This window comes from Oncorhynchus gorbuscha, unplaced genomic scaffold, assembly GCF_021184085.1.
Source record: "Oncorhynchus gorbuscha isolate QuinsamMale2020 ecotype Even-year unplaced genomic scaffold, OgorEven_v1.0 Un_scaffold_1182, whole genome shotgun sequence".
Taxonomy (NCBI): Eukaryota; Metazoa; Chordata; class Actinopteri; order Salmoniformes; family Salmonidae; genus Oncorhynchus; species Oncorhynchus gorbuscha.
The window spans coordinates 91,539-118,414 of NW_025746039.1; the positions used below are offsets into that span (position 1 = coordinate 91,539).

Sequence of the window (26,876 nt, forward strand, 5' to 3'; positions counted from 1 at the left end):
TCATAGCTCTTATAGGTTCATATCCCCAGTAATATGCACCATCATAGCTCATAAATCCACTCTGGACCTACAGACACCTCCAACTGGTCTCAGACATGAGATCAGCTTTCCTCTCCATTTCAGAGAACAGAGGATTGTAGGATTACATAACCAGTACTTTGTGTTCCGTATCAATAGACTATTAACCCTTATGCCATTCTAACTCATAATAACATGAGTGGTTCAAATGGTCCGAATCCCTGCCAGTGTAGCTTTTAGGTCAAACCTTTGTAGAATAGGTTCTAATGATCTGATCGATTGGCAGCCCTGTATAGATAGCAGTACTACACTCTCTGGTTGGTTCAAATGGTCCATCGCTTTCAAATTGACCAATCCCTGCCCACATGCCTCTATGCTGGCCTCCCATCAGCATGAGGGATGGGCGTTCCTGAAACTGTTCTGTGAGGCGCATCGTTTGACTGCCGAACGGCTCTTCAGATCCGTGAACACATTGAAACATCTCTAACATAAAGTATACTACCATTATATCAGACCGTTAGATGCATATTCAAATGCATTGTTTACCTGGCCAAAGTGCTAACGTAGATCTGCTGCCATTTTTGTTTACGCATTGCTACAATGAGCGACCAGAATGACGTGCTCTCCCCGCTATGTATTGTTTCTGCAGTGAGGATTCACCCTCTTTAGATATTGTTGTAACGTTAGATAATGTTGTAACGTTAGATAATGTTGCTGTAACGTATCTGCAGATAATCATTGTTTTGAGCTCATAAAGCAGTAGCAGCAGTATGCAAATCAGGGCGCCAAATGAACGGCTCTTTCACTAATGCGATTTGATTTCCAACGTTCATCAAAAAAAGCTGTTGGTCCATGAAATACCCATCACTAATCTCCAATTCAAAATGACGGAATCACACCATCTCCCCACATGTGATATTTCTCCCCAACAGTCCATCTAAGGACAGATCCTCTATCAAGTGCTAGCTCGTCAGTTACTCTAAGTACCTGGCCCAAATGGGAAAAAAACACCTAGCTAATAGTACTTAGCATTAGCCTAGCATAGCTGCTATCAGGAAATTACTCCCTATGTGTGTGATTGTGGCTGTGTACAAAATGGTACCATATTCCCCATGTAGTGCACTACTTTTGACCAGAGCCCTGGTTAAAAGTAATGCACTAAATACGGAATAGGGTGCCACTTGGGACTGAGACAATATGATCTCTTCTCACTCGAACAAAGACATTCATCTGGAATAAGAGGCCATATCAGACGCTGCTCGCTCGGTGAGCAGGAGATGAATCCATCATCTAAATTACAACGTTGAGGAACAGGCTGAGCACTGACCATGTCATCGCCACACACTCTGTCTTCAACAACATCTACAGAACAATCTGTTCTAGGACTTCGTTCTCTTTATCTTTGTTTGTTCTACTCAAAACGTAGAAACTTTAAGGATTTTATCACGATCAAGTCCTTTCTGGGTATCAATTAAAGGGATCCTTCAGGGGTTTGGTTCCCTTTATCTACTTCCCCAGAGTCATCTCAACTCATGGTTCCCTTTATCTACTTCCCCAGAGTCATCTCAACTCATGGACACCTTTATCTACTTCCCCAGAGTCATCTCAACTCATGGTTCCCTTTATCTACTTCCCCAGAGTCATCTCAACCCGTGGACACCTTTATCTACTTCCCCAGAGTCATCTCAACTCGTGGTTCCCTTTATCTACTTCCCCAGAGTCATCTCAACTCATGGACACCTTTATCTACTTCCCCAGAGTCATCTCAACTCATGGACACCTTTATCTACTTCCCCAGAGTCATCTCAACTCGTGGTTCCCTTTATCTACTTCCCCAGAGTCATCTCAACTCATGGACACCTTTATCTACTTCCCCAGAGTCATCTCAACTCATGGACACCTTTATCTACTTCCCCAGAGTCATCTCAACTCATGGACACCTTTATCTACTTCCCCAGAGTCATCTCAACTCATGGTTCCCTTTATCTACTTCCCCAGAGTCATCTCAACTCGTGGTTCCCTTTATCTACTTCCCCAGAGTCATCTCAACTCGTGGTTCCCTTTATCTACTTCCCCAGAGGCATCTCAACTCATGGTTCCCTTTATCTACTTCCCCAGAGTCATCTCAACTCATGGTTCCCTTTATCTACTTCCCCAGAGTCATCTCAACTCATGGTTCCCTTTATCTACTTCCCCAGAGTCATCTCAACTCATGGTTCCCTTTATCTACTTCCCCAGAGTCATCTCAACTCATGGTTCCCTTTATCTACTTCCCCAGAGTCATCTCAACTCATGGTTCCCTTTATCTACTTCCCCAGAGTCATCTCAACTCATGGACACCTTTATCTACTTCCCCAGAGTCATCTCAACTCATGGTTCCCTTTATCTACTTCCCCAGAGTCATCTCAACTCGTGGTTCCCTTTATCTACTTCCCCAGAGGCATCTCAACTCATGGTTCCCTTTATCTACTTCCCCAGAGTCATCTCAACTCATGGTTCCCTTTATCTACTTCCCCAGAGTCATCTCAACTCATGGTTCCCTTTATCTACTTCCCCAGAGTCATCTCAACTCATGGTTCCCTTTATCTACTTCCCCAGAGTCATCTCAACTCATGGACACCTTTATCTACTTCCCCAGAGTCATCTCAACTCATGGTTCCCTTTATCTACTTCCCCAGAGTCATCTCAACTCGTGGTTCCCTTTATCTACTTCCCCAGAGTCATCTCAACTCATGGTTCCCTTTATCTACTTCCCCAGAGTCATCTCAACTCATGGTTCCCTTTATCTACTTCCCCAGAGTCATCTCAACTCATGGACACCTTTATCTACTTCCCCAGAGTCATCTCAACTCATGGACACCTTTTTTCTGTATGTCTCTGCGTCCAGTATTAAGGAAGTTAGAGGTAGTTTTGCGAGCCAATGCTAAGTAGCGTTAGAGCAATGGCTGGAAGTCTACAGGTACAGCTAGCTTGCAGTCATTGCACTAATGTTAGTTAGAAACTTCCTTCAAACTGCATGCAGACATAAAAATGGTATGCACAAGTTCATCTAACTCTTGGGATGTGCAAAAATCCCAAAGTATCCCTTACTGTAATTGTTTTGAATTAAAATGATCAAAAATAAACTAAAGTGGCTTTTTAGCTAAATTACGTTTCTCAAGCAATACTTTTGCTAGGAAAGTCTGGGAGTGGTCTGAGCAAGACATTGAGACAAATGGGAGGCAAATGTAACCTGAAAATTAGCTGTTATTGGCAGTGAGGTTTGCTATTGGTCTATTAACTTAAATCACTGGTGATGTCGCCAGGCAGGCCAAAAATCCACCCATGCAAAACAAGCAGAATTTTCAGGTGCTCTTTTCAAACAGCTCTTACACTAATTGGATATTTTCATCATTGTTACAATTTCACAGTATTATTCCCACTTCATGATGGAAGATTATAACATAAAACACAGCAGGATGTGGTCTACCATAGAACGTGTTGCTTGCTAAAATAATGTTGCACGGTGCTCTATATGTAAAGTAAATAAGTAACAACAATTTCTCTATATGTAAAGAAAGTTACTAACAACAGTTTATAGCAGATTCAATGGATATGGGACACTCACAGGGTTGACAGATGATCTTTGGTGGAGATGATGTAGAAGTGGTTTCCTCCAATCATGCTGTTCAGAATGTAATGGTGATGATGATGTCACAGGGGAGATGCTGGTGTCGTAGAAATAGAACCTGATATTGAGTGGATAGGATCAGAACTGTGGATAGGATCAGTGCTGTGGATAGGGTGGTGAGTGGCTAGTATCAGAGCTGTTGATAGTATCAGAGCTGTGGATAGGATCAGAACTGTGGATAGGATCAGTGCTGTGGATAGGGTGGTGAGTGGATAGTATCAGAGCTGTGGATAGGATCAGTGCTGTGGATAGGGTGGTGAGTGGATAGTATCAGAGCTGTGGATAGGATCAGTGCTGTGGACAGGGTGGTGAGTGGCTAGTATCAGAGCTGTGGATAGGATCAGAGCTGTGGATAGGATCAGAACTGTGGATAGGATCAGTGCTGTGGATAGGGTGGTGAGTGGATAGTATCAGAGCTGTGGATAGGATCAGTGCTGTGGACAGGGTGGTGAGTGGCTAGTATCAGAGCTGTGGATAGGATCAGAGCTGTGGATAGGATCAGAACTGTGGATAGGATCAGAACTGTGGATAGGATCAGTGCTGTGGATAGGGTGGTGAGTGGATAGTATCAGAGCTGTGGATAGGATCAGTGCTGTGGACAGGGTGGTGAGTGGCTAGTATCAGAGCTGTGGATAGGATCAGAGCTGTGGATAGGATCAGAACTGTGGATAGGATCAGTGCTGTGGATAGGGTGGTGAGTGGATAGTATCAGAGCTGTGGATAGGATCAGTGCTGTGGACAGGGTGGTGAGTGGCTAGTATCAGAGCTGTGGATAGGATCAGAGCTGTGGATAGGATCAGAACTGTGGATAGGATCAGAACTGTGGATAGGATCAGTGCTGTGGATAGGGTGGTGAGTGGATAGTATCAGAGCTGTGGATAGGATCAGTGCTGTGGACAGGGTGGTGAGTGGCTAGTATCAGAGCTGTGGATAGGATCAGAGCTGTGGATAGGATCAGAACTGTGGATAGGATCAGAACTGTGGATAGGATCAGTGCTGTGGATAGGGTGGTGAGTGGATAGTATCAGAGCTGTGGATAGGATCAGTGCTGTGGATAGGGTGGTGAGTGGATAGTATCAGAGCTGTGGATAGGATCAGTGCTGTGGACAGGGTGGTGAGTGGCTAGTATCAGAGCTGTGGATAGGATCAGAGCTGTGGATAGGATCAGAACTGTGGATAGGATCAGTGCTGTGGATAGGGTGGTGAGTGGATAGTATCAGAGCTGTGGATAGGATCAGTGCTGTGGACAGGGTGGTGAGTGGCTAGTATCAGAGCTGTGGATAGGATCAGAGCTGTGGATAGGATCAGAGCTGTGGATAGGATCAGAACTGTGGATAGGATCAGAACTGTGGATAGGATCAGTGCTGTGGATAGGGTGGTGAGTGGATAGTATCAGAGCTGTGGATAGGATCAGTGCTGTGGACAGGGTGGTGAGTGGCTAGTATCAGAGCTGTGGATAGGATCAGAGCTGTGGATAGGATCAGAGCTGTGGATAGGATCAGAACTGTGGATAGGATCAGAACTGTGGATAGGATCAGAACTGTGGATAGGATCAGTGCTGTGGATAGGGTGGTGAGTGGATAGTATCAGAGCTGTGGATAGGATCAGTGCTGTGGACAGGGTGGTGAGTGGCTAGTATCAGAGCTGTGGATAGGATCAGAGCTGTGGATAGGATCAGAACTGTGGATAGGATCAGTGCTGTGGACAGGGTGGTGAGTGGCTAGTATCAGAGTTGTGGATAGGATCAGAGCTGTGGCTAGTATCAGAGCTGTGGATAGGATCAGAGCTGTGGATAGTATCAGAGCTGTGGATAGGATCAGAGCAGTGGATAGGATCAGAACTGTGGATAGGATCAGTGCTGTGGATAGGGTGGTGAGTGGATAGGATCAGAGCTGTGGATAGGATCAGAGCTGTGGATAGGATCAGAGCTGTGGATAGGATCAGAGCTGTGGATAGGATCAGAGCTGTGGATAGGGTCAGTGCTGTGGATAGGGTGGTGAGTGGATAGGATCAGAGCTGTGGATAGGATCAGAGCTGTGGATAGGATCAGAGCTGTGGATAGGATCAGTGCTGTGGATAGGGTGGTGAGTGGATAGGATCAGAGCTGTGGATAGGAACAGAGCTGTGGATAGGATTAGAGCTGTGGACAGGGTGGTGAGTGGATAGGATCAGAACTGTGGATAGGAACAGAGCTGTGGATAGGATCAGAGTTGTGGACAGGGTGGTGAGTGGATAGGATCAGAGCTGTGGACAGGATCAGAGCTGTGGACAGGGTGGTGAGTGGATAAGATCAGAGTTGTGGACTGGGTGGTGAGTGGATAGGATCGGAGCTGTGGACAGGGTGGTGAGTGGGTAGGATCAGAGCTGTGGATAGGATCAGAGCTGTGGACAGGGTGGTTAGTGGATAGGATCAGAGCTGTGGACAGGGTGGTGAGTGGATAGGATCAGAGCTGTGGACAGGGTGGTTAGTGGATAGGATCAGAGCTGTGGACAGGGTGGTGAGTGGATAGGATCAGAGCTGTGGACAGGGTGGTAAGTGGATAGGATCAGAGCTGTGGATAGGAACAGAGCTGTGAATAGGATCAGAGTTGTGGACAGGGTGGTGAGTGGATAGGATAAGAGTTCTGGACAGGGTGGTAAGTGGATAGGATCAGAGCTGTGGATAGGGTGGTGAGTGGATATGATCAGAGCTGTGGACAGGATCAGAGCTGTGAATAGGATCAGAGTTGTGGAAAGGGTGGTGAGGGGATTGGATCAGAGCTGGGGAGAGGATCAGAGCTGTGGATATGATTAGAGCTGTGGACAGGGTGGTGAGTGGATATGATCAGAGCTGTGGACAGGGTGGTGAGTAGATAGGATCAGAGCTGTGGACAGGGTGGTGAGTAGATAGGATCAGAGCTGTGGACAGGGTGGTGAGTAGATAGGATCAGAGCTGTGGACAGGGTGGTGAGTAGATAGGATCAGAGCTGTGGACAGGGTGGTGAGTGGATAGGATCAGAGCTATGGACAGGGTGGTGAGTGGATAGGATCAGAGCTGTGGACAGGGTGGTGAGTAGAAAGGATCAGAGCTGTGGACAGGGTGGTGAGTAGATAGGATCAGAGCTGTGGACAGGGTGGTGAGTAGATAGGATCAGAGCTGTGGACAGGGTGGTGAGTGGGTAGGATCAGAGCTGTGGACAGGGTGGTGAGTAGATAGGATCAGAGCTGTGGACAGGGTGGTGAGTAGATAGGATCAGAGCTGTGGACAGGGTGGTGAGTGGGTAGGATCAGAGCTGTGGACAGGGTGGTGAGTGGATAGGATCAGAGCTGTGGACAGGGTGGTGAGTAGATAGGATCAGAGCTGTGGACAGGGTGGTGAGTGGGTAGGATCAGAGCTGTGGATAGGGTGACGTTTGATGAAGGGATCATGATGGAAATGATATTATGGGATGGATGTAAGATCTTGGTGAACGTACAAGCTGATATGGTGTTACACTCTTTTAAAAGTTTCGTCAAGGACCACAGAGAACTGGTGATTTGTTCAGACAAAATGTCTGAAATCGATAAATGGATGACTATTATATCAGTATAGTATGTAGTTTACATTAGTGCATGTGTGCATGCGTGCCTGTGTGCGTGTGTGCGTGTGTGTGTGTGTGTGTGTGTGTGTGTGTGTGTGTGTGTGTGTGTGTGTGTGTGTGTGTGTGTGTGTGTGTGTGTGTGTGTGTGTGTGTGTGTGTGTGTGTGTGTGTGTGTGTGTGTGTGTGTATCTCTGTAAGGTTACATACGAGCTGGCTCTGAATGAACGCCTCTCTGAGGAAGATGCAGGCGGGGCCCACGATGTTGTGTAGAACGGTGCAGTTCTGGACCACAGCACACAAAGGCTTCTCAAACACTCTTCTCCTTTCATCTTCCTCCTCTTCTTCCTCCAGGGCCCCCACACCCCCTGGCATTGCCGCAGCAGCCAATGGGGCTCCGCTCCCCTCCGAGGGCAATACCCCCTTAGGGAGGGGAACCAATCAGATCGATTAACCAACCACATGCCAACCAATCAGAATGATCAGAAAAGGTGTGTTCAGCCAATAAAAATGGCAGGTGAGTGAAGCAGTTGTTCAGCCCTGTTCCTTATTCTTCTAAGACACACTAGGCTGTAGACCAGATCACTAAAGTAGCAATGCTTCCTGGTTTCAGTCATTCCTAGCAGCGTGGATGAACCAGTATGCTGTTACTAAAGTAGCAATGCTTCCTGGTTTCAGTCATTCCTAGCATTGTGTATGAACCAGTATGCTGTTACTAAAGTAGCAATGCTTCCTGGTTTCAGTCATTCCTAGCAGTGTGTATGAACCAGTATGCTGTTCCTAAAGTAGCAATGCTTCCTGGTTTCAGTCATTCCTAGCAGCGTGGATGAACCAGTATGCTGTTACTAAAGTAGCAATGCTTCCTGGTTTCAGTCATTCCTAGCAGTGTGTATGAACCAGTATGCTGTTACTAAAGTAGCAATGCTTCCTGGTTTCAGTCATTCCTAGCAGCGTGTATGAACCAGTATGCTGTTACTAAAGTAGCAATGCTTCCTGGTTTCAGTCATTCCTAGCAGCGTGGATGAACCAGTATGAACCAAAGTCATTCTAGCAGCGTGGATGAACCAATATTCTGTACAGTCAACTCAGTGTCGTCAATGCTAATAAACATTTAAAAAATTATATTTCTGATTCAGCTAAAAGTCCATGTGTAAGAAACAATGTCGATTTTTTTAAAGTGATGCACATTGCAAGAGTTAGAAAGGTAACTTTCACACCACCTACAGTATAAAAAAGAAAACATCTGTCTCTCACATCTATAGAATCAATAGATCTCCAATACTAAATACCCAAATCATCTAAACAACAGTAAATAATTGAGGAATAATCCCTTACCTTCCTCATTTTGCTTCTCTTATTTCCCATCAGCTTTTCCTTCTCTCTGAGTCCTCCTCTCCTCCCCCTCTCTTTCCCTCTGTCCCGTGCCCCGTCCCTCTCCTCTCCCTCCCTCCCTCTCTCCAGTTAGCTATTACATAAACTCTCCAGCCAAAGTCCCGGTCCAAACCTAAAGTTCTAATCTATCCCAGAATTGAGCTCTTCAGCCACCAATAGAACACTACTGATGTTGATGATAATCAAGATGATAATCCAGCCAATGAGGTCCTCCTAACTGCTGAATCAATGATCCGATTGGTCTATTGAGAGACTAGGTTGCCATACGGTCACCATGTGTCTCTGGTCAACGCTCCTTGAATTGGTGGAAACCCTCACACATGGTGCTAAAGTCAGGATAAATTAGGAGAGCAAGGTGATTCTATAGTCGGTTATTTCGCTCTCTCTCTCTCTCTCTCTCTCTCTCTCTCTCTCTCTCTCTCTCTCTCTCTCTCTCTCTCTCTCTCTCTCTCTCTCTCTCTCTCTCTCTCTCTCTCTCTCTCTCTCTCTCTCTCTCTCTCTCTCTCTCTCTCTCTCTCTCTCTCTCTCTCTCTTTCACTCCATTAATGTTCCCTTGATTACCCTTCAATTTAGTCAATATCAGCCCTTTACCGTTCTTTTCCTCACTCACCCTGCAAATCACAGACTTGACAGAATTGAGAGGGAGGGGGGGGGGAATTAGAGGGGAAACGGGATGCCTTTTTAATCCTCAACATTTCAGATTAAAGGAATAGAGCGATGGGACTAGTAGAAAATGAGGGATGGAGAGGGGGAGATGCCAGAAAGAGGAAAGGGAGGGATAGAGAAGAGGAGATGCCAGAAAGAGGAAAGGGAGGGATAGAGAGGAGGAGATGCCAGAAAGAGGAAGGGAGGGATAGAGAAGAGGAGATGCCAGAAAGAGGAAAGGGAGGGATAGAGAGGAGGAGATGCCAGAAAGAGGAAAGGGAGGGATAGAGAAGAGGAGATGCCAGAAAGAGGAAAGGGAGGGATAGAGAGGAGGAGATGCCAGAAAGAGGGAAGGGAGGGATAGAGAAGAGGAGATGCCAGAAAGAGGAAAGGGAGGGATAGAGAGGAGGAGATGCCAGAAAGAGGAAAGGGAGGGATAGAGAGGAGGAGATGCCAGAAAGAGGAAAGGGAGGGATAGAGAGGAGGAGATGCCAGAAAGAGGAAAGGGAGGGATAGAGAGGAGGAGATGCCAGAAAGAGGGAAGGGAGGGATAGAGAGGAGGAGATGCCAGAAAGAGGAAAGGGAGGGATAGAGAGGAGGAGATGCCAGAAAGAGGAAAGGGAGGGATAGAGAGGAGGAGATGCCAGAAAGAGGAAAGGGAGGGATAGAGAGGAGGAGATGCCAGAAAGAGGGAAGGGAGGGATAGAGAAGAGGAGATGTCAGAAAGAGGGAAGGGAGGGATAGAGAGGAGATGTCAGAAAGAGGAAAGGGAGGGATAGAGAGGAGGAGATGTCAGAAAGAGGGAAGGGAGGGATAGAGAGGAGGAGATGTCAGAAAGAGGAAAGGGAGCGATAGAGAGGAGATGCCAGAAAGAGGAAAGGGAGGGATAGAGAGGAGGAGATGTCAGAAAGAGGAAGGGAGGGATAGAGAGGAGGAGATGTCAGAAAGAGAGGAAGGGAGGGATAGAGGAGGAGATGTCAGAAAGAGGAAAGGGAGGGATAGAGAGGAGGAGATGCCAGAAAGAGGAAAGGGAGGGATAGAGAGGAGGAGATGCCAGAAAGAGGAAAGGGAGGGATAGAGAGGAGGAGATGTCAGAAAGAGGAAAGGGAGGGATAGAGAGGAGGAGATGTCAGAAAGAGGAAAGGGAGGGATAGAGAAGAGATGCCAGAAAGAGGAAAGGGAGGGATAGAGAGGAGATGTCAGAAAGAGGGAAGGGAGGGATAGAGAGGAGGAGATGCCAGAAAGAGGAAAGGGAGGGATAGAGAGGAGGAGATGTCAGAAAGAGGAAAGGGAGGGATAGAGAGGAGGAGATGTCAGAAAGAGGAAGGGAGGGATAGAGAGGAGGAGATGTCAGAAAGAGGAAAGGGAGGGATAGAGAGGAGGAGATGCCAGAAAGAGGAAAGGGAGGGATAGAGAGGAGATGTCAGAAAGAGGAAAGGGAGGGATAGAGAGGAGATGTCAGAAAGAGGAAAGGGAGGGATAGAGAGGAGGAGATGTCAGAAAGAGGGAAGGGAGGGATAGAGAGGAGGAGATGTCAGAAAGAGGAAAGGGAGGGATAGAGAGGAGGAGATGCCAGAAAGAGGAAAGGGAGGGATAGAGAGGAGGAGATGCCAGAAAGAGGAAAGGGAGGGATAGAGAGGAGATGTCAGAAAGAGGAAAGGGAGGGATAGAGAGAGATGCCAGAAAGAGGAAAGGGAGGGATAGAGAGGAGATGTCAGAAAGAGGGAAGGGAGGGATAGAGAGGAGGAGATGCCAGAAAGAGGAAAGGGAGGGATAGAGAGGAGGAGATGTCAGAAAGAGGAAAGGGAGGGATAGAGAGGAGGAGATGTCAGAAAGAGGAAAGGGAGGGATAGAGAGGAGGAGATGTCAGAAAGAGGAAAGGGAGGGATAGAGAAGAGATGCCAGAAAGAGGAAAGGGAGGGATAGAGAGGAGATGTCAGAAAGAGGAAAGGGAGGGATAGAGAGGAGATGTCAGAAAGAGGAAAGGGAGGGATAGAGAGGAGGAGATGTCAGAAAGAGGAAGGGAGGGATAGAGAAGGAGGAGATGCCAGAAAGAGGAAAGGGAGGGATAGAGAGGAGGAGATGCCAGAAAGAGGAAAGGGAGGGATAGAGAAGAGGAGATGTCAGAAAGAGGAAAGGGAGGGATAGAGAGGAGATGTCAGAAAGAGGAAAGGGAGGGATAGAGAGGAGGAGATGCCAGAAAGAGGAAAGGGAGGGATAGAGAGGAGATGCCAGAAAGAGGAAAGGGAGGGATAGAGAGGAGATGTCAGAAAGAGGAAAGGGAGGGATAGAGAGGAGCAGATGTCAGAAAGAGGGAAGGGAGGGATAGAGAGGAGCAGATGTCAGAAAGAGGAAAGGGAGGGATAGAGAGGAGATGTCAGAAAGAGGAAAGGGAGGGATAGAGAGGAGAGATGCCAGAAAGAGGAAAGGGAGGGATAGAGGAGGAGATGCCAGAAAGAGGAAAGGGAGGGATAGAGAGGGCAGATGCCAGAAAGAGGAAAGGGAGGGATAGAGAGGAGGAGATGCCAGAAAGAGGAAAGGGAGGGATAGAGAGGAGATGCCAGAAAGAGGAAAGGGAGGGATAGAGAGGAGATGCCAGAAAGAGGAAAGGGAGGGATAGAGAGGAGCAGATGCCAGAAAGAGGAAAGGGAGGGATAGAGCGGAGAGGGAGGTAAAGTGAGGGGTTGGCCCTGAGAAGAGAGCAGCACAGGGTTGGAGACGAGGGGATGATAAATGGTGTAACCTATCAGAGAGGAGAGGAAGGACATGTAGAGATACTAACAGGACATAGACTATAGGAAGAGTTAATTCACCAGGAAGAAGAAAAAGAAAGTGGAAAGGAAAGAAAAGATATGAGATGAGTTCATTGTAGATTGGATGGGAGAAAGGTGAGGCTGGTTGTCCTCTACACAAATACTGTTGTAGGTACTTCAGTGAACAAGCGTTTTGCCTTTCCTAAAGCCTTTTGATAAGAATCCTCATGTGACTATTGTCATAATGGCATACTTCACTTGATCTAAAGACTTGCTGTTATAAATGACCAGACATGGGGTAGGGGTTAGAATCACATGTATTTATTGTAATAATGTGGGGTTAGTCATGTTATTGTTGATCACCTGTCAAAGAAACCTGTCTGTTATGAGTTTGACTTTGGAGCGTCAGGATTATTGGTTTGGTGCTGAAACCTTTTGATGTGCATCTCCACGGGGCATTCACAAATTGCATGTTTGTCCCCCACAGTTTTATCATTGCACTGTGATACAAACCTGGGTTCCGGTGTGCTTTAGGACCATGCGGACGCCTCAGAGAGCAGTTATGCCTCCCCATTTCTAAAACCAAAGTTGCACTGGTGCGTCTCCAGTTAATATAGCTCTTTCTGTGGGCGCATTCAGTGATCACAAGTTGCAGGTATAGTAGAACAAAATAAATGTCGACGATGATCTTTTATTGACTCATTGACGCAAGAGGGTTTGATCCATTTCCTGCTCATAGTTATGACGTCAAATGGAGGCAAGGGTTTTTACGGTAAGGGTAAGGGTTTTTACAGTAAGGGTTTTTACAGTAAGGGTTTTTACAGAAAGGGTTTTTACGGTAAGGGTTTTTACAGTAAGGGTTTTTACGGTAAGGGTTTTTACGGTAAGGGTTTTTACAGTAAGGGTTATTGTGATAGTAGCTTATTCCCGGGGGGACGTATGTTGTTTTAAATCATGTGAACACCATTATTGAAAGTGTGGTTTGGTGGTAACATGTATGTTTATGACCTGAATGTGTTTGTGTTCCATTTTCATACCTTCATTGAAGTTGATTGTTAATTAGGTATTTGGTAGGGTTTGCGATGCATTCTGGGTAATGGGTATTGCTACAAGAAGCAAGCCATTGTTTGATAGAGACAGGCAGGACAGACATAAAACAGGGTGGCATGCTGCTGGTTTTTACAGGCAGTGAAGCCCTGGTGGTCTTCTGTTAGAGTTTTATGTTAATCATGTCAGTTTATTAGACCTTCCTTTCTGTTCATCGTCCTATTTGATTTTGTAAGTAATTGTACAGTTCCCTGGCTCATTTATCCTCACTTAGCAAATAAAAAGCCTCACATTGGCAAGATAAAGCACATCTTCCTCCTATGCCTCCTCACTGTTAAAATCTAACCTCATGGTCAATCTCACACCTCATTTTGCCTCCTCACTGTTAAAATCTAACCTCATGGTCAACCTTACACCTCATTTTGCCTCCTTACTGTTAAAATCTAACCTCATGGTCAACCTCACACCTCATTTTTATTCTATCCATTCTATTTCTATATTCTCCTCTTGCAGATGTTTTGGGTTCTTGGCCTGCTGTTCTTTCTGTGTTTATTTACCCAGCAGGACTTGGCTTCTAACAGAAAATAAAGGCATAACTTGGATTTAAACAGCCAGTGTAGTAATACAGTTTAAATACCTCTTAAAGCAGGGGTTACATGAGACTCCTGCTTTAGAACATTTAGAAAGCAATGTCAAGGAATGTCTAGGAACAGTTAGAATGTCTAGGAACAGTTAGAATGTCTAGGAACAGTTAGAATGTCTAGGAACAGTTAGAATGTCTAGGAACAGTTAGAATGTCTAGGAACAGTTAGAATGTCTAGGAACAGTTAGAATGTCTAGGAACAGTTAGAATCCAACATTGTCTCGTTTTGCCGTGGATGATTGGGAAGAAGATTCCGGCACAAATGAGACAGATGGTATCAGCATTATGAGAAATGGATGAAGAATATGAGCTTGAAAATGTCACAGTGAATTATGATGTAATAGTTGTATTATGAAAAACGATTATGTACTTCATATCTTCATGATCAAATAAGCCCTGAAATTGCTGCTGGAATATGTTCAAGTTGTACATTATGATCATTTGAGAAATGGTCCATTTTTTTCCTCGTAAATGTAATTTGTGTGAGTTTGTGCTGAAAGTGTTTGTGTGTGTGTGTGTGCTCCACCAGCAGTGTGGTGACTACAGTAGAGAGTAGCTGTGTGTCCAGGCCATTAGTGTAGAGCTGGGCACCACAACACTAATACCTATTGTCATATTGGAAGGGCAATCACACACACTCCTCCCTATGTATCTCTCTGTCTTGTTCTATCTCTCTTCGTATCACCCCCTCTCTCTCTTTCTTCTCTCTCACCCCTTCGTCACTTCTCTCTCTCTCTATCACTCCCTCTGTCTCCCTCTCTCTCTCTGCCTCTCTCTCCCTTCCTGTATTCTGTATCTCCATATTTTGATAGAGCTCCCTCCCTCCCTCTCCCCCTCTGTATCAATCTATAGCAAACTGCAATGGAATGTCCCAACACTAACTACAGCACCAAACCCAGTTTTGCATGAGAGGCTGCAGTACTCAATCTAGACCACTAGAGGCATTCATTCTAGAGAATCCCCACTAGATGGCAGTCTAACACAATCCGAAGTTCAATGGTCACCGTCTGACTCTCCGGTTGAGGACCACTGACTGTGCAGGCTTGGGTTCCAACTAGGCCAGCTCTGTCAGATCATAGTGAATGCTGTTGAGCAATTTATATACATGTATTCCTCCAGTTGACCCATTCTTACGGTAGCCTACCTGAAATAAAGATCGTTGCACCAGTTCAGGACCTTTTGAGAATTGTAGCTTTTTGGTCCCAAAAACACTTTCGATCCAATTTAATTGTAACATTCTGTCATAAAGAGCCACAGGAGGCTGGTGGCACCTTAATTGGGGAGGATGATCACGTGGTAATGGCTGGAGAGGAATAAGTGTAAAGGTATCAACAACATCCAACACATGGTTTCCTGCCTTTATTATGAACAGTCATCCCCACAGCAGCCTCCACTGTAAAGAGGTTAACTAAAAACATGACTATAGGAAGCGTCAAATAAAATAACAGGGTTGACTGTTACAGGGTTGACTGTTACAGGGTTGACTGTAACAGGGTTGACTGTAACAGGGTTGACCGTAACAGGGTTGACTGTAACAGGGTTGACTGTTACAGGGTTGACTGTTACAGGGTTGACTGTTACAGGGTTGACCGTAACAGGGTTGACCGTAACAGGGTTGACTGTTACAGGGTTGACTGTTACAGGGTTGACTGTTACAGGGTTGACTGTTACAGGGTTGACTGTTACAGGGTTGACCGTTACAGGGTTGACCGTTACTGGGTTGACCGTAACTGGGTTGACCGTTACTGGGTTGACCGTAACAGGGTTGACCTGCTTTTACACGATCGTTTCTCGTTTCTTTTGACAAGAGAATAGTTTCACCGTATTAAAAGGAGAGTTCAGTTCACGTAACGGTGTTGATTTTAAAATGAGAAACAGATGTAAATGAATTACTAATCACATCAAATAAATAATAATATTCAGAAGTTACTTTCTCAAAGCAACAAATAAATAGGGCTTTACAATTATGCTGAAAACTTGGAGAAATGTCAGGGTTTGGTGGGTTAAAATCTTCCTAGAGGTCACAGAGGTGCATGGAGCAAGTCTGTATTCGTAGAAGAAAATCATATTTATTGAATTCTCCATGTGGCCTGTATTAAAGGGCACTTCAATTAATATAACAAGATTTTACAATTCAATATCATTTCTACTTAAAATATCAAAGGGAGACGAAAGGCACTCTTCATGGAACGACCCCTGAATGACAATGTCCGATAACTGAAGGGCTTCATACAGAATAGGGAAAGAAAGTCCACATTCAGCAAACAATACTTCAGTCAAGTAACAACACATGTAGAACCATGGTCCTCGGACTCCTCGGTGTGATGTCATGTTGTGTTCACAGCTGAGGAACAAACCTACAGTCATGTAACAACACATGTAAAACCATAGTCCTCTGACTCCTTGGTGTGATGTCATGTTGTGATCACAGCTGAGGAATAAACCTAGCCTACCCTGTTCAGAAGACAGGCCATCCTGACCCTGGTTTAACCTGGACTCTGGATCACAATGCTGGATAGGCATAGAGGTGTGTGTGTGTGTGTGTGTGTGTGTGTGTGTGTGTGTGTGTGTGTGTGTGTGTGTGTGTGTGTGTGTGTGTGTGTGTGTGTGTGTGTGTGTGTGTGTGTGTGTGTGTGTGTGTGTGTGTGTGTGTGTGTGTGTGTGTGTGTGTGTGTGTGTGTGTGTGTGAGAGAGAGAGACAGAGAGCTTGGGTCTGTGTGTGCTTGCGTAACTATGTGTGTGTGTTCTTACGTGTGTGAGCCTGCGTCTGTCTGCGTGTGTGACTGCTGCCTGACCCTTTCCTCTGAGCCTCTTGAAGGTTGAGCGGAACTTTAATCAAGTTAAATGCAATAGTCTGCTGTGTTGTGTGTGTGTCATCTGTTGGAACATCTAGTCATCATCTGTCTAGTCCTACTGACTCACGCAACACTGATTCATTCACTAGTTCATCTCTCTCATGGGTTTTCCATCAAAAGACATCTCCCTGATCTTTCCTCCTCTCCTCTCTCTCCTCTTCTCTCCCCTCCCTCCGTCTCTCCCCTCTTTCCTCCTCTCCTCTCTCCCCTCTCCTTCTCTCCTCTCTCTCCTCCCTTTCCTCCATCTCCTCCTCTCCTCTCTCTCCTCCTCTCCTTCGTTTCCTCTCCTTCTCTCCTCCTCTCCTCTCTCCTCTCTCTCCTCTTCTCCTTCGTTTCCTCTCTCTCCCCCTCTCCTTGGTTTCCTCTCTTCATCTCCTCTCTCTCATCATCTCTTTCCTTTCCTCTCTCTCCTCCTCTCCTCTCTCTCATCTCTACTCTTCTCCTTCCTTTCCTCCTCTCCTTCGTTTCCCCTCTCTCCTCCTCTCCTCTCTCTCCTCCTTGGTTTCCTCTCCTCCTCTCCTCTCTCTTCCTCTCCTTCCTTTTCCCTCTCTCCTCCTTTCCTCTCTCCTCCTCTTCTCTCTCTCCTCCTCTCCTCTATCTCCTCCTTTCCTTCCTCTCCTCTCTCTCCTCCTCTCCTCTCTCTCCTCATCTCCTTCCTTTCCTCTCCTCTCTCTCCTCCTCTCCTTGCTCTCCTCCTCTCCTACCTCTCCCCTCTCTCTAGTACACATATCCAGGCATCAGATATCTCAGAATGAACTGTGAAACAAACAAACACTCACACACATATTATAGTTCTATACTACATCAACAATTGAGGCCAACAGCAGCAGCATGTCGTTGCTTGTTCATATGGAAGTTGACAGGCTTTAGATTGTCATTACAGAAGATACCATCATTATATATATATTGTGTTGGTTCTTGTATGTGTAGTAGGTACATGCATGTATAGCTTTGTACACTCTGGGCAGGTTTGATCAATTAGCTCAGTTGGTCAGGTGTGAAGCCCAGTTGGAACAAAACCCTGTAGTTCCTGCAGCACTCCTGGTACAGGGTTACGTACCCCTGATCTAGTCTGTTACTTTAACATTTGTCCCTCTTCCTGTCTTTCTCTCTCTTCTTATCTCTTCTATCTCCGTCTCACTCACTCTCTCTATTTCTCTCTCTATTTCTCTCTCTCTATTTCTATCTCTCACTCTCTTTCTCTCTCTCTCTCCCTCACTCCTCTCTCTCTCTCTCTCTCTCTCTCTCTCTCACTGGATTGTTCCATATTTATCATTGATACTCCCACGCTCTCCATAATTTCCTATAGACCTGTAGTGTGATTGCGTTTTCTTCATCTACTGTATATGAGATTCGCGTTGTCTGGTATGTTCTAGAATGATTGGAATGGATTACAATAGGGCCACAATGACAGAAGGAGAGCGAGACCAGAGAGAACGACAGTGGGCTAGAAAGACAGTGAGAGAGAGGGAGGGAGGGATAGAGAAATAGAGAGAGATAATCACTTATATTCTGTATGACAGCTGTCAAACGACTATGTCAGATCAGTTCAGCTTGTTTGAACTGTCTGTCTATATATACAGTGGGGAGAACACGTATTTGATTCACTGTCGATTTTTCAGGTTTTCCTACTTACAAAGCATGTAGAGGTCTGTAATTTGTATCATAGGTACACTTCCACTGTGAGAGACAGAATCTAAAACAGACTGTGGTCCCAGCTCTCTTCAGGTCATTGACCAGGTTCTGCCGTGTAGTTCTGGGCAGGATCCCTCACCTTCCTAATAAAATGCAAATTAATTACTTAAAAATCATACAATGTGATTTTCTGGAATTTTGTGTACCTATGTGTACCTATGATAAAAATTACAGACCTCTACATACTTTGTAAGTAGGAAAACCTGCAAAACCGACAGTGTATCAAATATGTGTTCTCCCACTGTATATATCTATGATGTATCTTATTTTTACAGCACCTTCCGCACCCTTACTTCCCACAGCTATGGAATGTGGCCTTTAGCACTGTAGCCCAGAGAAACAAATGAATTAACACATTCATGAAAAGGCAAAACAAACAGTCCAAATATTAATCATAACGTTTTGAAGTGTCTGTCCTATATCTTTGAGACATAAGAAAGCTCAGGAAATACTGTGTATATTCATTTTGTGGACACATATTTATCTCCTTTTAGGTGTTACTTCCATACTTCCATGTATTTGTTGACCCGGTACTGGGTTACCTTCAGACGAGACCCGTCCCGGGTCTTAGAGCAACCATGGAAACCAACGTGTTAGATATCTCCAGCTTAACCAGACACGTGTGTCAATCGATTCTTAAAGATTTTAACCATCTCCTTTCTTAATGTTACTTTTCATGTAGTTTTTCATAAGTGTTATTTTGAACTATTTCCTGTAGTTTATCCTAAGTGTTATTTTGAACTATTTCCTGTAGTTTATCCTAAGTGTTATTTTTAACTATTTCCTGTAGTTTATCCTAAGTGTTATTTTGAACTATTTCCTGTAGTTTATCCTAAGTGTTATTTTTAACTATTTCCTGTAGTTTATCCTAAGTGTTATTTTGAACTATTTCCTGTAGTTTTTCCTATGCTAGGTCCTAAGACGAGTCTTTAACCACCTCCTAGTCTCAGCTGAGAGTGAATCTGTCTGTAAAGGCATCATTTTATCCCCTGAGTGGTTTAATTTCACCACCATAACCCTCCCTCCATCCCTCCATCCCTCTCAATGTTTCCCAATCAATCTGTCCTCCCTTTCTCACCTCTCCCTCATCCCAGGGCAGCAGGAAGCCTAGCGGTTGAGAGTGTTTGAATCCCGGAGCCAACTAGGTGGAAAATCAGTGACCATGAGCAAGGCACTTAACCCTAATTGCTCCTTTAAGTCTCTATGGATAACAGCGTCTACTAAATGACTAAAATGTCAATGTAAAGCTTTTCTGACCATTTTTGCTGTTTTTGTCCTTCTGTCAATAGCTCTGTTGCCATGGAGATCAATGACTTGCAGAGCAACAGGCAGAATGAAAGAATGAAAGATAGAAATCACCCTTTTAGGAAATCATGTTTTGAAATGTTTTTTTGTTGTTGCTGTAAATCCATACTGACCCACCTGAGTCCCAAATGGCACCATATTCCCTACGTAGTGCACACATTTTGACCATTAGCCCTATGGGATCTCCTTCAAAGTAATGCATTACATAGGGAACAGGGTGCCATTTGAGACACTCTCCTAGCCCTCACTAAAACACTAATCTGGCCCCAAGACTGTTACCATAACAACACACCTTCAATGGTGCCATTCAGTCTGATTGTCAGTAATGCTGGCAGGCCCCTAGCATTGTATCCATTCAGTCTGATTGTCAGTATTGCTGGCAGGCCCCTAGCATTGTATCCATTCAGTCTGATTGTCAGTATTGCTGGCAGGCCCCTAGCATTGTATCCATTCAGTCTGATTGTCCGTATTGCTGGCAGGCCCCTAGCATTGTATCCATTCAGGAGAAGTCTCAGGAGTCATAGTATCAATGACAACTGTCCATCTCTATCTCTCTCTGTTTATGTGTGTGTCACCCTATTAGGTCTGGAAGTGTTAAATAACTACAGTGACTCAGTGAGAACCCTGTCTATTCTCTACATGACTCCTGATGATATATGGGTGGTCTTATGTAGTCCTGTAAATGTTGTAACATAATGGTACTGCAGTCGGAGTCAAATGAGTCAGCATGACATCTGTGGACATGTTAGATAAATATAATGACTGTTTCCCCTCTTTCTCTCGCTCTCTCTCCCCTTTCTCTCATTCCCTCTCTCCTCTCTCTCTTCCAGTGTCTCGCATTCATCTCATCTTCTGTTCCACCTACTTCAGGTGAACATTGAACATTAGTGAACATTGAACATTGACATTGTATTTAATTCAAAGCTTTATTTTTCATGGTCAAAGCATTATGGTTAATTTCCTCCACCACCTAATCTGTTGTTTCTCAGTGTACGGTGTGTTAACATGAAGGGCTGATGACCAGTGGTTACAACAGAAAGATGTAGCTTCATGACGAGTTTGGAGGGTACTATGGTGTTATACTGAGCTAATGACGAGTTTGGAGGGTACTATGGTGTTATACTGAGCTAATGACGAGTTTGGAGGGTACTATGGTGTTATATACTGAGCTAATGACGAGTTTGGAGGGTATTATGGTGTTATATACTGAGCTAATGACGAGTTTGGAGGGTACTATGGTGTTATACTGAGCTAATGACGAGTTTGGAGGGTACTATGGTGTTAAATGCTGAGCTGTAGTCGATGAATAGCATTCTTACATAGGTATTCCTCTTGTCCAGATGGGTTAGGGCAGTGTGCAGTGTGGTTGTGATTGGGTCGTCTGCGGACCTATTGGGGCGGTAAACAAATTGGAGTGGGTCTAGGGTGTCAGGTAGGGTGGAGGTGATATGGTCCTTGACTAGTCTCTTAAAGCACTTCATGATGACGGAAGTGAGTGCTACGGGGTGGTAGTTATTTAATTCAGTTACCTTAGCTTTCTTGGGGACAAGAATAATGGTGGCCATCTTGAAGCATGTGGGAACAGCAGACTGGGATAAGGATTGATTGAATATGTCCGTAAACACACCAGCCAGCTGGTCTGCGCATGCTCTGAGGACGCGACTAGTGATGCCGTCTGGACCTGCAGCCTTGCGAGGGTTGACATGTTTAAATATTTTACTCATGTTGGCTGCAGAGAAGAAGAGCATGCAGGTTTTGGTAGAGGACCGTGTCAGTGGCACTGTATTGACCTCAAAGGGAGCAAAGAAGTCGTTTAGTGTGTTTGGGAGCAAGACATCATTGTCTGCGACGGGGCTGGTTTTTCTTTTGTAATCAGTGATTGACTGTAGACCCTGCAACATACCTCTCGTGTCTGAGCCATTGAATTGCGACTCTACTTTGTCTCCATACTGACGCTTAGCTTGTTTGATTTTCTTGCGGTGGGAAAAGCTACTCTGTATGTATTGTCATGTTTCCGGTCACCTTGCCCTGATTAAAAGCAGTGGTTCGCACTTTCAGTTTTGCACGAATGCTGCCATCAATCCACGGTTTCTGGTTGGGGAATGTTTTAATAGACGCTGTGGGTACAACATCACCGACATCACCACACTTGCAAATAAACTCGCTCACCGAATCAGCGTATTCCTCAATGTTATGGTTCGACGCTTTGCGGAAAACATATCCCAGTCTCGACCCCGCCTTGTGCAACTGGGTCCTGAAGATCCTCAACACGGGCCCCACAATGGTGAGTTCTCAGCCCTCTCCTGTACTCCCTGTTCACCCATGACTGCGTAGCCATGCACGCTTCCAACTCTATCATCAAGTTTGCAGGAGGTGAGGGCCTCAGAGTGTGGTGTCAGGATAATAACCTCACACTCAATGTCAACAAAACAAAGGAGATGATCGTGGACTTCAGGAAACAGCAGAGGGAGCAGCCCCCTATCTACATCGACGGGACAGTAGTGGAGAGGGTGGAAAGTTTTAAGTTCCTCGGCGTACACATCACGGACAAACTGAAATGGTCCACCCACACAGACAGCGTGGTGAAGAAGGCACAGCAGCGCCTCTTAAACCTCAGGAGGCTGAAGAAATTCGGCTTCTTACCAAAAACACTGACAAACTTTTACAGATGCGCAATTGAGAGCATCCTGTCGGGCTGTATCACCGTCTGGTACAGCAACTTCTCCGCCCACAACCGTAAGGCTCTCCAGAGGATAGTGAGGTCTGCACAACGCATCACCGGGGACAAACTACCTGCCCTCCAGGACACCTACACCACCCGATGTCACAGGAAGGCCAAAAAGATCATCAAGGACAACAACCACCGAGCCACTGCCTGTTCACCCCGCTATCATCCAGAAGGCGAGGTCAGTACAGGTGCATCAAAGCAGGGACCGAGAGACTGAAAACAGCATCAGAGGCATCAGACTGTTAAACAGCCACCACTAACATTGAGTGGCTGCTGCCAACATACTGACTTAATCTCTAGCCACTTTAATAATGGAAAAATGTATGTAATAAATGTATCACTAGCCACTTTAAACAATTCAACTTTATATAATGTTTACATACCCTACATTACTCTTTCATATGTACATACTGTACTCTATACCATCTACTGCATCTTGCCTATGCCATTCGGCCATCACTCAGTCATACATTTTTATGTACATATTCTTATTAATTCCTTTACACCTGTGTGTATAAGATAGTTGTTGTGAAATTGTTAGGTTAGATTACTTGTTAGATATTACTGCATGGTCGGAACTAGAAGCACAAGCATTTCACTTCACTCGCATTAACATCTGCTAACCATGTGTATGTGACAAATACATTTGATTTGAACAATCAATCCTACTATCTATGTTGCTCTGCTACACTCTCTATAAACACTATACCGCTTCCTCTATAAACACAATACTGCTTCCTCTGTCTATAAACACTATACTGCTTCCTCTGTCTATAAACACTATACTGCTTCCTCTGTCTATAAGCACTATACTGCTTCCTGTGTCTATAAACACTATACTGCTTCCTCTGTCTATAAACACTATACTGCTTCCTCTGTCTATAAACACTATACTGCTTCCTCTGTCTATAAACACTATACTGCTTCCTCTGTCTATAAACACAATACTGTTTCCTCTATAAACACAATACTGCTTCCTCTGTCTATAAACACTATACTGCTTCCTCTGTCTATAAACACTATACTGCTTCCTCTGTCTATAAACACTATACTGCTTCCTCTGTCTATAAACACTATACTGCTTTCTCTGTCTATAAACCCTAAGAACAGTGCTTACATAAGATAACTACACTTCCTTACATAAGGTCAACCCTGGTGTCATAATCAGAATTGTTTTATTGCTGCAGCTTTTTCCCAATCTGGCAGTTGGGTGCGGGGGAGCGTTTGGTTAGGTCTGATTTAGCGGCATCCCAACTCTGGGGTGATTACTTTTGTCTGACTCACTATGCCCTGAGAACAAGAGGTCACTGATAGGATTAGATGATTAGAAATAGAATTAATGGAACGGTCGTATCATTGACTTCAATGAGGATGCCTGTTCTATTCATAATTTTTCAATGCATTTAATCCTGCAGAAAAACTTGGCCCAGGGAACAATGGGTCAGTAACACTGACATTCATTCTCTTCTTTTTCTCTTTATTTCCCCATCTCTTTATTGCTCTCCTCTCTCTCTTTTCATTCACTCTCTCTCTCTCCTCCCTCTCTTCTCTCTCTCTGTAGCTCTCGTTCTCTTGTACTATGTCTCTGGTCTTGGTGAAGGTACTCCACATCTGAGAACTAAACCCAGGAAAAGTGTTTGAACAGACTAAACAATTGTTATTTGTGTGTGAGTGTCTTCTCTCATGTAATATTATCACAATAGAGTGCTCCAACTACGTTTCTATACAACCAGATGAAACCAGACTGGAAGAAGTCACAAGTAAAGAAACCCAAAGGTACAGAGACAGACCAACAGTAAAGAAACCCAAAGGTACAGAGACAGACCAACAGTAAAGAAACCCAAAGGTACAGAGACAGACCAACAGTAAAGAAACCCAAAGGTACAGAGACAGACCAACAGTAAAGAAACCCAAAGGTACAGAGACAGACCAACAGTAAAGAAACCCAAAGGTACAGAGACAGACCAACAGTAAAGAAACCCAAAGGTACAGAAACAGACCAACAGTAAAGAAGTCACAGACATATAAGGACTGTCACAAGTCAAGTGACCTACAACTAAATGCCTTGACAAGTAATCTGGCAGGCTAGCACTCCCTCAGGTAGAATCCCCCAGGTAAGGACTCCCCCAGATAAAGACTCCCTCAGGTAGACACCCCCAGGTACGGAATCCCCCAGATAAGGACTCCCCCAGATAAAGACTCCCTCAGGTAGACACCCCCAGGTACGGAATCCCCCAGGTAAGGACTCCCCCAGATAAAGACTCCCTCAGGTAGACACCCCCAGGTAAGGAATCCCCCAGGTAAGGACTCCCCAGATAAAGACTCCCTCAGGTAGACACCCCCAGGTACGGAATCCCCCAGGTAAGGACTCCCCCAGATAAAGACTCCCTCAGGTAGACACCCCCAGGTACGGAATCCCCCAGGTAAGGACTCCCCCAGATAAAGACTCCCTCAGGTAGACACCCCCAGGTATGGAATCCCCCAGGTAAGGACTCCCCCAGATAAAGACTCCCTCAGGTAGACACCCCCAGGTATGGAATCCCCCAGGTACGGACTCCCCAGATAAAGACTCCCTCAGGTAGACACCCCCAGGTATGGAATCCCCCAGGTAAGGACTCCCCCAGATAAAGACTCCCTCAGGTAGACACCCCCAGGTATGGAATCCCGCCGGTAAGGACTCCCCCAGGTAAAGACTCCTCAGGTAGACACCCCCAGGTACGGTTTCCCCCAGGTACGGGTTCCCCCAGATAAAGACTCCCCCAGGTACGGATTCCCCCAGGTACGGGTTCCCCCAGATACGGATTCCCCCAGATAAAGACTCCCCAGGTACGGATTCCCCAGGTACGGATTCCCCCAGGTACGGGTTCCCCCAGATAAAGACTCCTCCAGGTACGGATTCCCCCAGATAAAGACTCCCCAGGTACGGATTCCCCCAGATAAAGACTTCCCCAGGTACGGATTCCCCCAGATAAAGACTCCCCAGGTACGGATTCCCCCAGGTAAGGACTCCCCCAGATAAAGACTCCCCAGGTACAGATTCCCCAGATAAAGACTCCCCAGGTACGGATTCTCCCAGACAAAGACTTCCCCAGGTACGGATTCCCCCAGATAAAGACTCCCCAGGTACGGATTCCCCCAGGTAAGGACTCCCGAGGTACGGATTCCCCCAGGTACGGGTTCCCCCAGATAAAGACTCCCCAGGTACGGATTCCCCCAGATAAAGACTCCCCAGGTATGGATTCCCCAGGTAAGGACTCCCCAGATAAAGACTCCCCAGGTACAGATTCTCCCAGATAAAGACTCCCCAGGTACGGATTCTCCCAGATAAAGACTCCCCAGGTACGGATTCCCCCAGATAAAGACTCCCCAGGTACGGATTCCCCCAGGTACGGGTTCCCCCAGATAAAGACTCCCCCAGGTACGGATTCCCCAGATAAAGACTCCCCAGGTACGGATTCCCCAGGTACGGGTTCCCCAGATAAAGACTCCCCAGGTACGGATTCCCCCAGGTACGGGTTCCCCCAGATAAAGACTCCCCAGGTACGGATTCCCCAGGTACGGGTTCCCCAGATAAAGACTCCTCCAGGTACGGATTCCCCCAGATAAAGACTCCCCAGGTACGGATTCCCCCAGATAAAGCCTTCCCCAGGTACGGATTCCCCCAGATAAAGACTCCCCAGGTACGGATTCCCCCAGGTAAGGACTCCCCCAGATAAAGACTCCCCAGGTACAGATTCCCCAGATAAAGACTCCCCAGGTACGGATTCTCCCAGATAAAGACTTCCCCAGGTACGGATTCCCCCAGATAAAGACTCCCCCAGGTACGGATTCCCCCAGGTAAGGACTCCCCCAGATAAAGACTCCCCAGGTACAGATTCCCCCAGATAAAGACTCCCCAGGTACGGATTCTCCCAGATAAAGACTCCCCAGGTACGGATTCCCCCAGATAAAGACTCCCCAGGTACGGATTCTCCCAGATAAAGACTCCCCAGGTACGGATTCTCCCAGATAAAGACTTCCCCAGGTACGGATTCCCCAGATAAAGACTCCCCAGGTACGGATTCCCCAGGTAAGGACTCCCCAGATAAAGACTCCGCAGGTACAGATTCCCCCAGATAAAGACTTCCCAGGTACAGATTCCCCCAGATAAAGACTCCCCAGGTACGGATTCCCCCAGGTAAGGACTCCCCAGATAAAGACTCCCCAGGTACAGATTTCCCCAGATAAAGACTCCCAGGTACAGATTCCCCCAGATAAAGACTCCCCAGGTACAGATTCCCCCAGATAAAGACTTCCCAGGTACGGATTCTCCCAGATAAAGACTCCCCAGGTACGGATTCCCCCAGATAAAACTCCCCAGGTACGGATTCCCCCAGGTAAGGACTCCCCCAGATAAAGACTCCCCAGGTACAGATTTCCCCAGATAAAGACTCCCCAGGTACAGATTCCCCCAGATAAAGACTCCCCAGGTACAGATTCCCCCAGATAAAGACTTCCCAGGTACGGATTCTCCCAGATAAAGACTCCCCAGGTACGGATTCCCCCAGATAAAAACTCCCCCAAGTAAG

The 26,876-nt window shown here is 45.9% G+C and overlaps 1 protein-coding gene across 2 annotated transcripts in view; it reads right to left on the reverse strand.

Annotated features, from left to right (window-relative positions):
* The window catches only part of LOC124021723 (calcium-binding protein 2-like), a 48,561-nt gene that overhangs the window by 14,866 nt on the left and 6,819 nt on the right, over positions 1-26,876 (reverse strand). Inside the window, exons 1-2 of one of the 2 annotated variants that reach the window (XM_046336846.1) lie at positions 8,581-8,646; positions 7,456-7,668 (exon numbers count right to left, since the gene is read on the reverse strand). The exons of the other annotated variant lie outside the window; for it this stretch is intronic. Of the exons in view, the coding sequence (XP_046192802.1) occupies positions 7,456-7,668; positions 8,581-8,610 (243 nt within the window). The 5' untranslated portion in view covers positions 8,611-8,646. Of the gene's footprint in view, positions 1-7,455; positions 7,669-8,580; positions 8,647-26,876 lie in introns of those variants that run through there. 2 annotated transcript variants of the gene reach the window in all.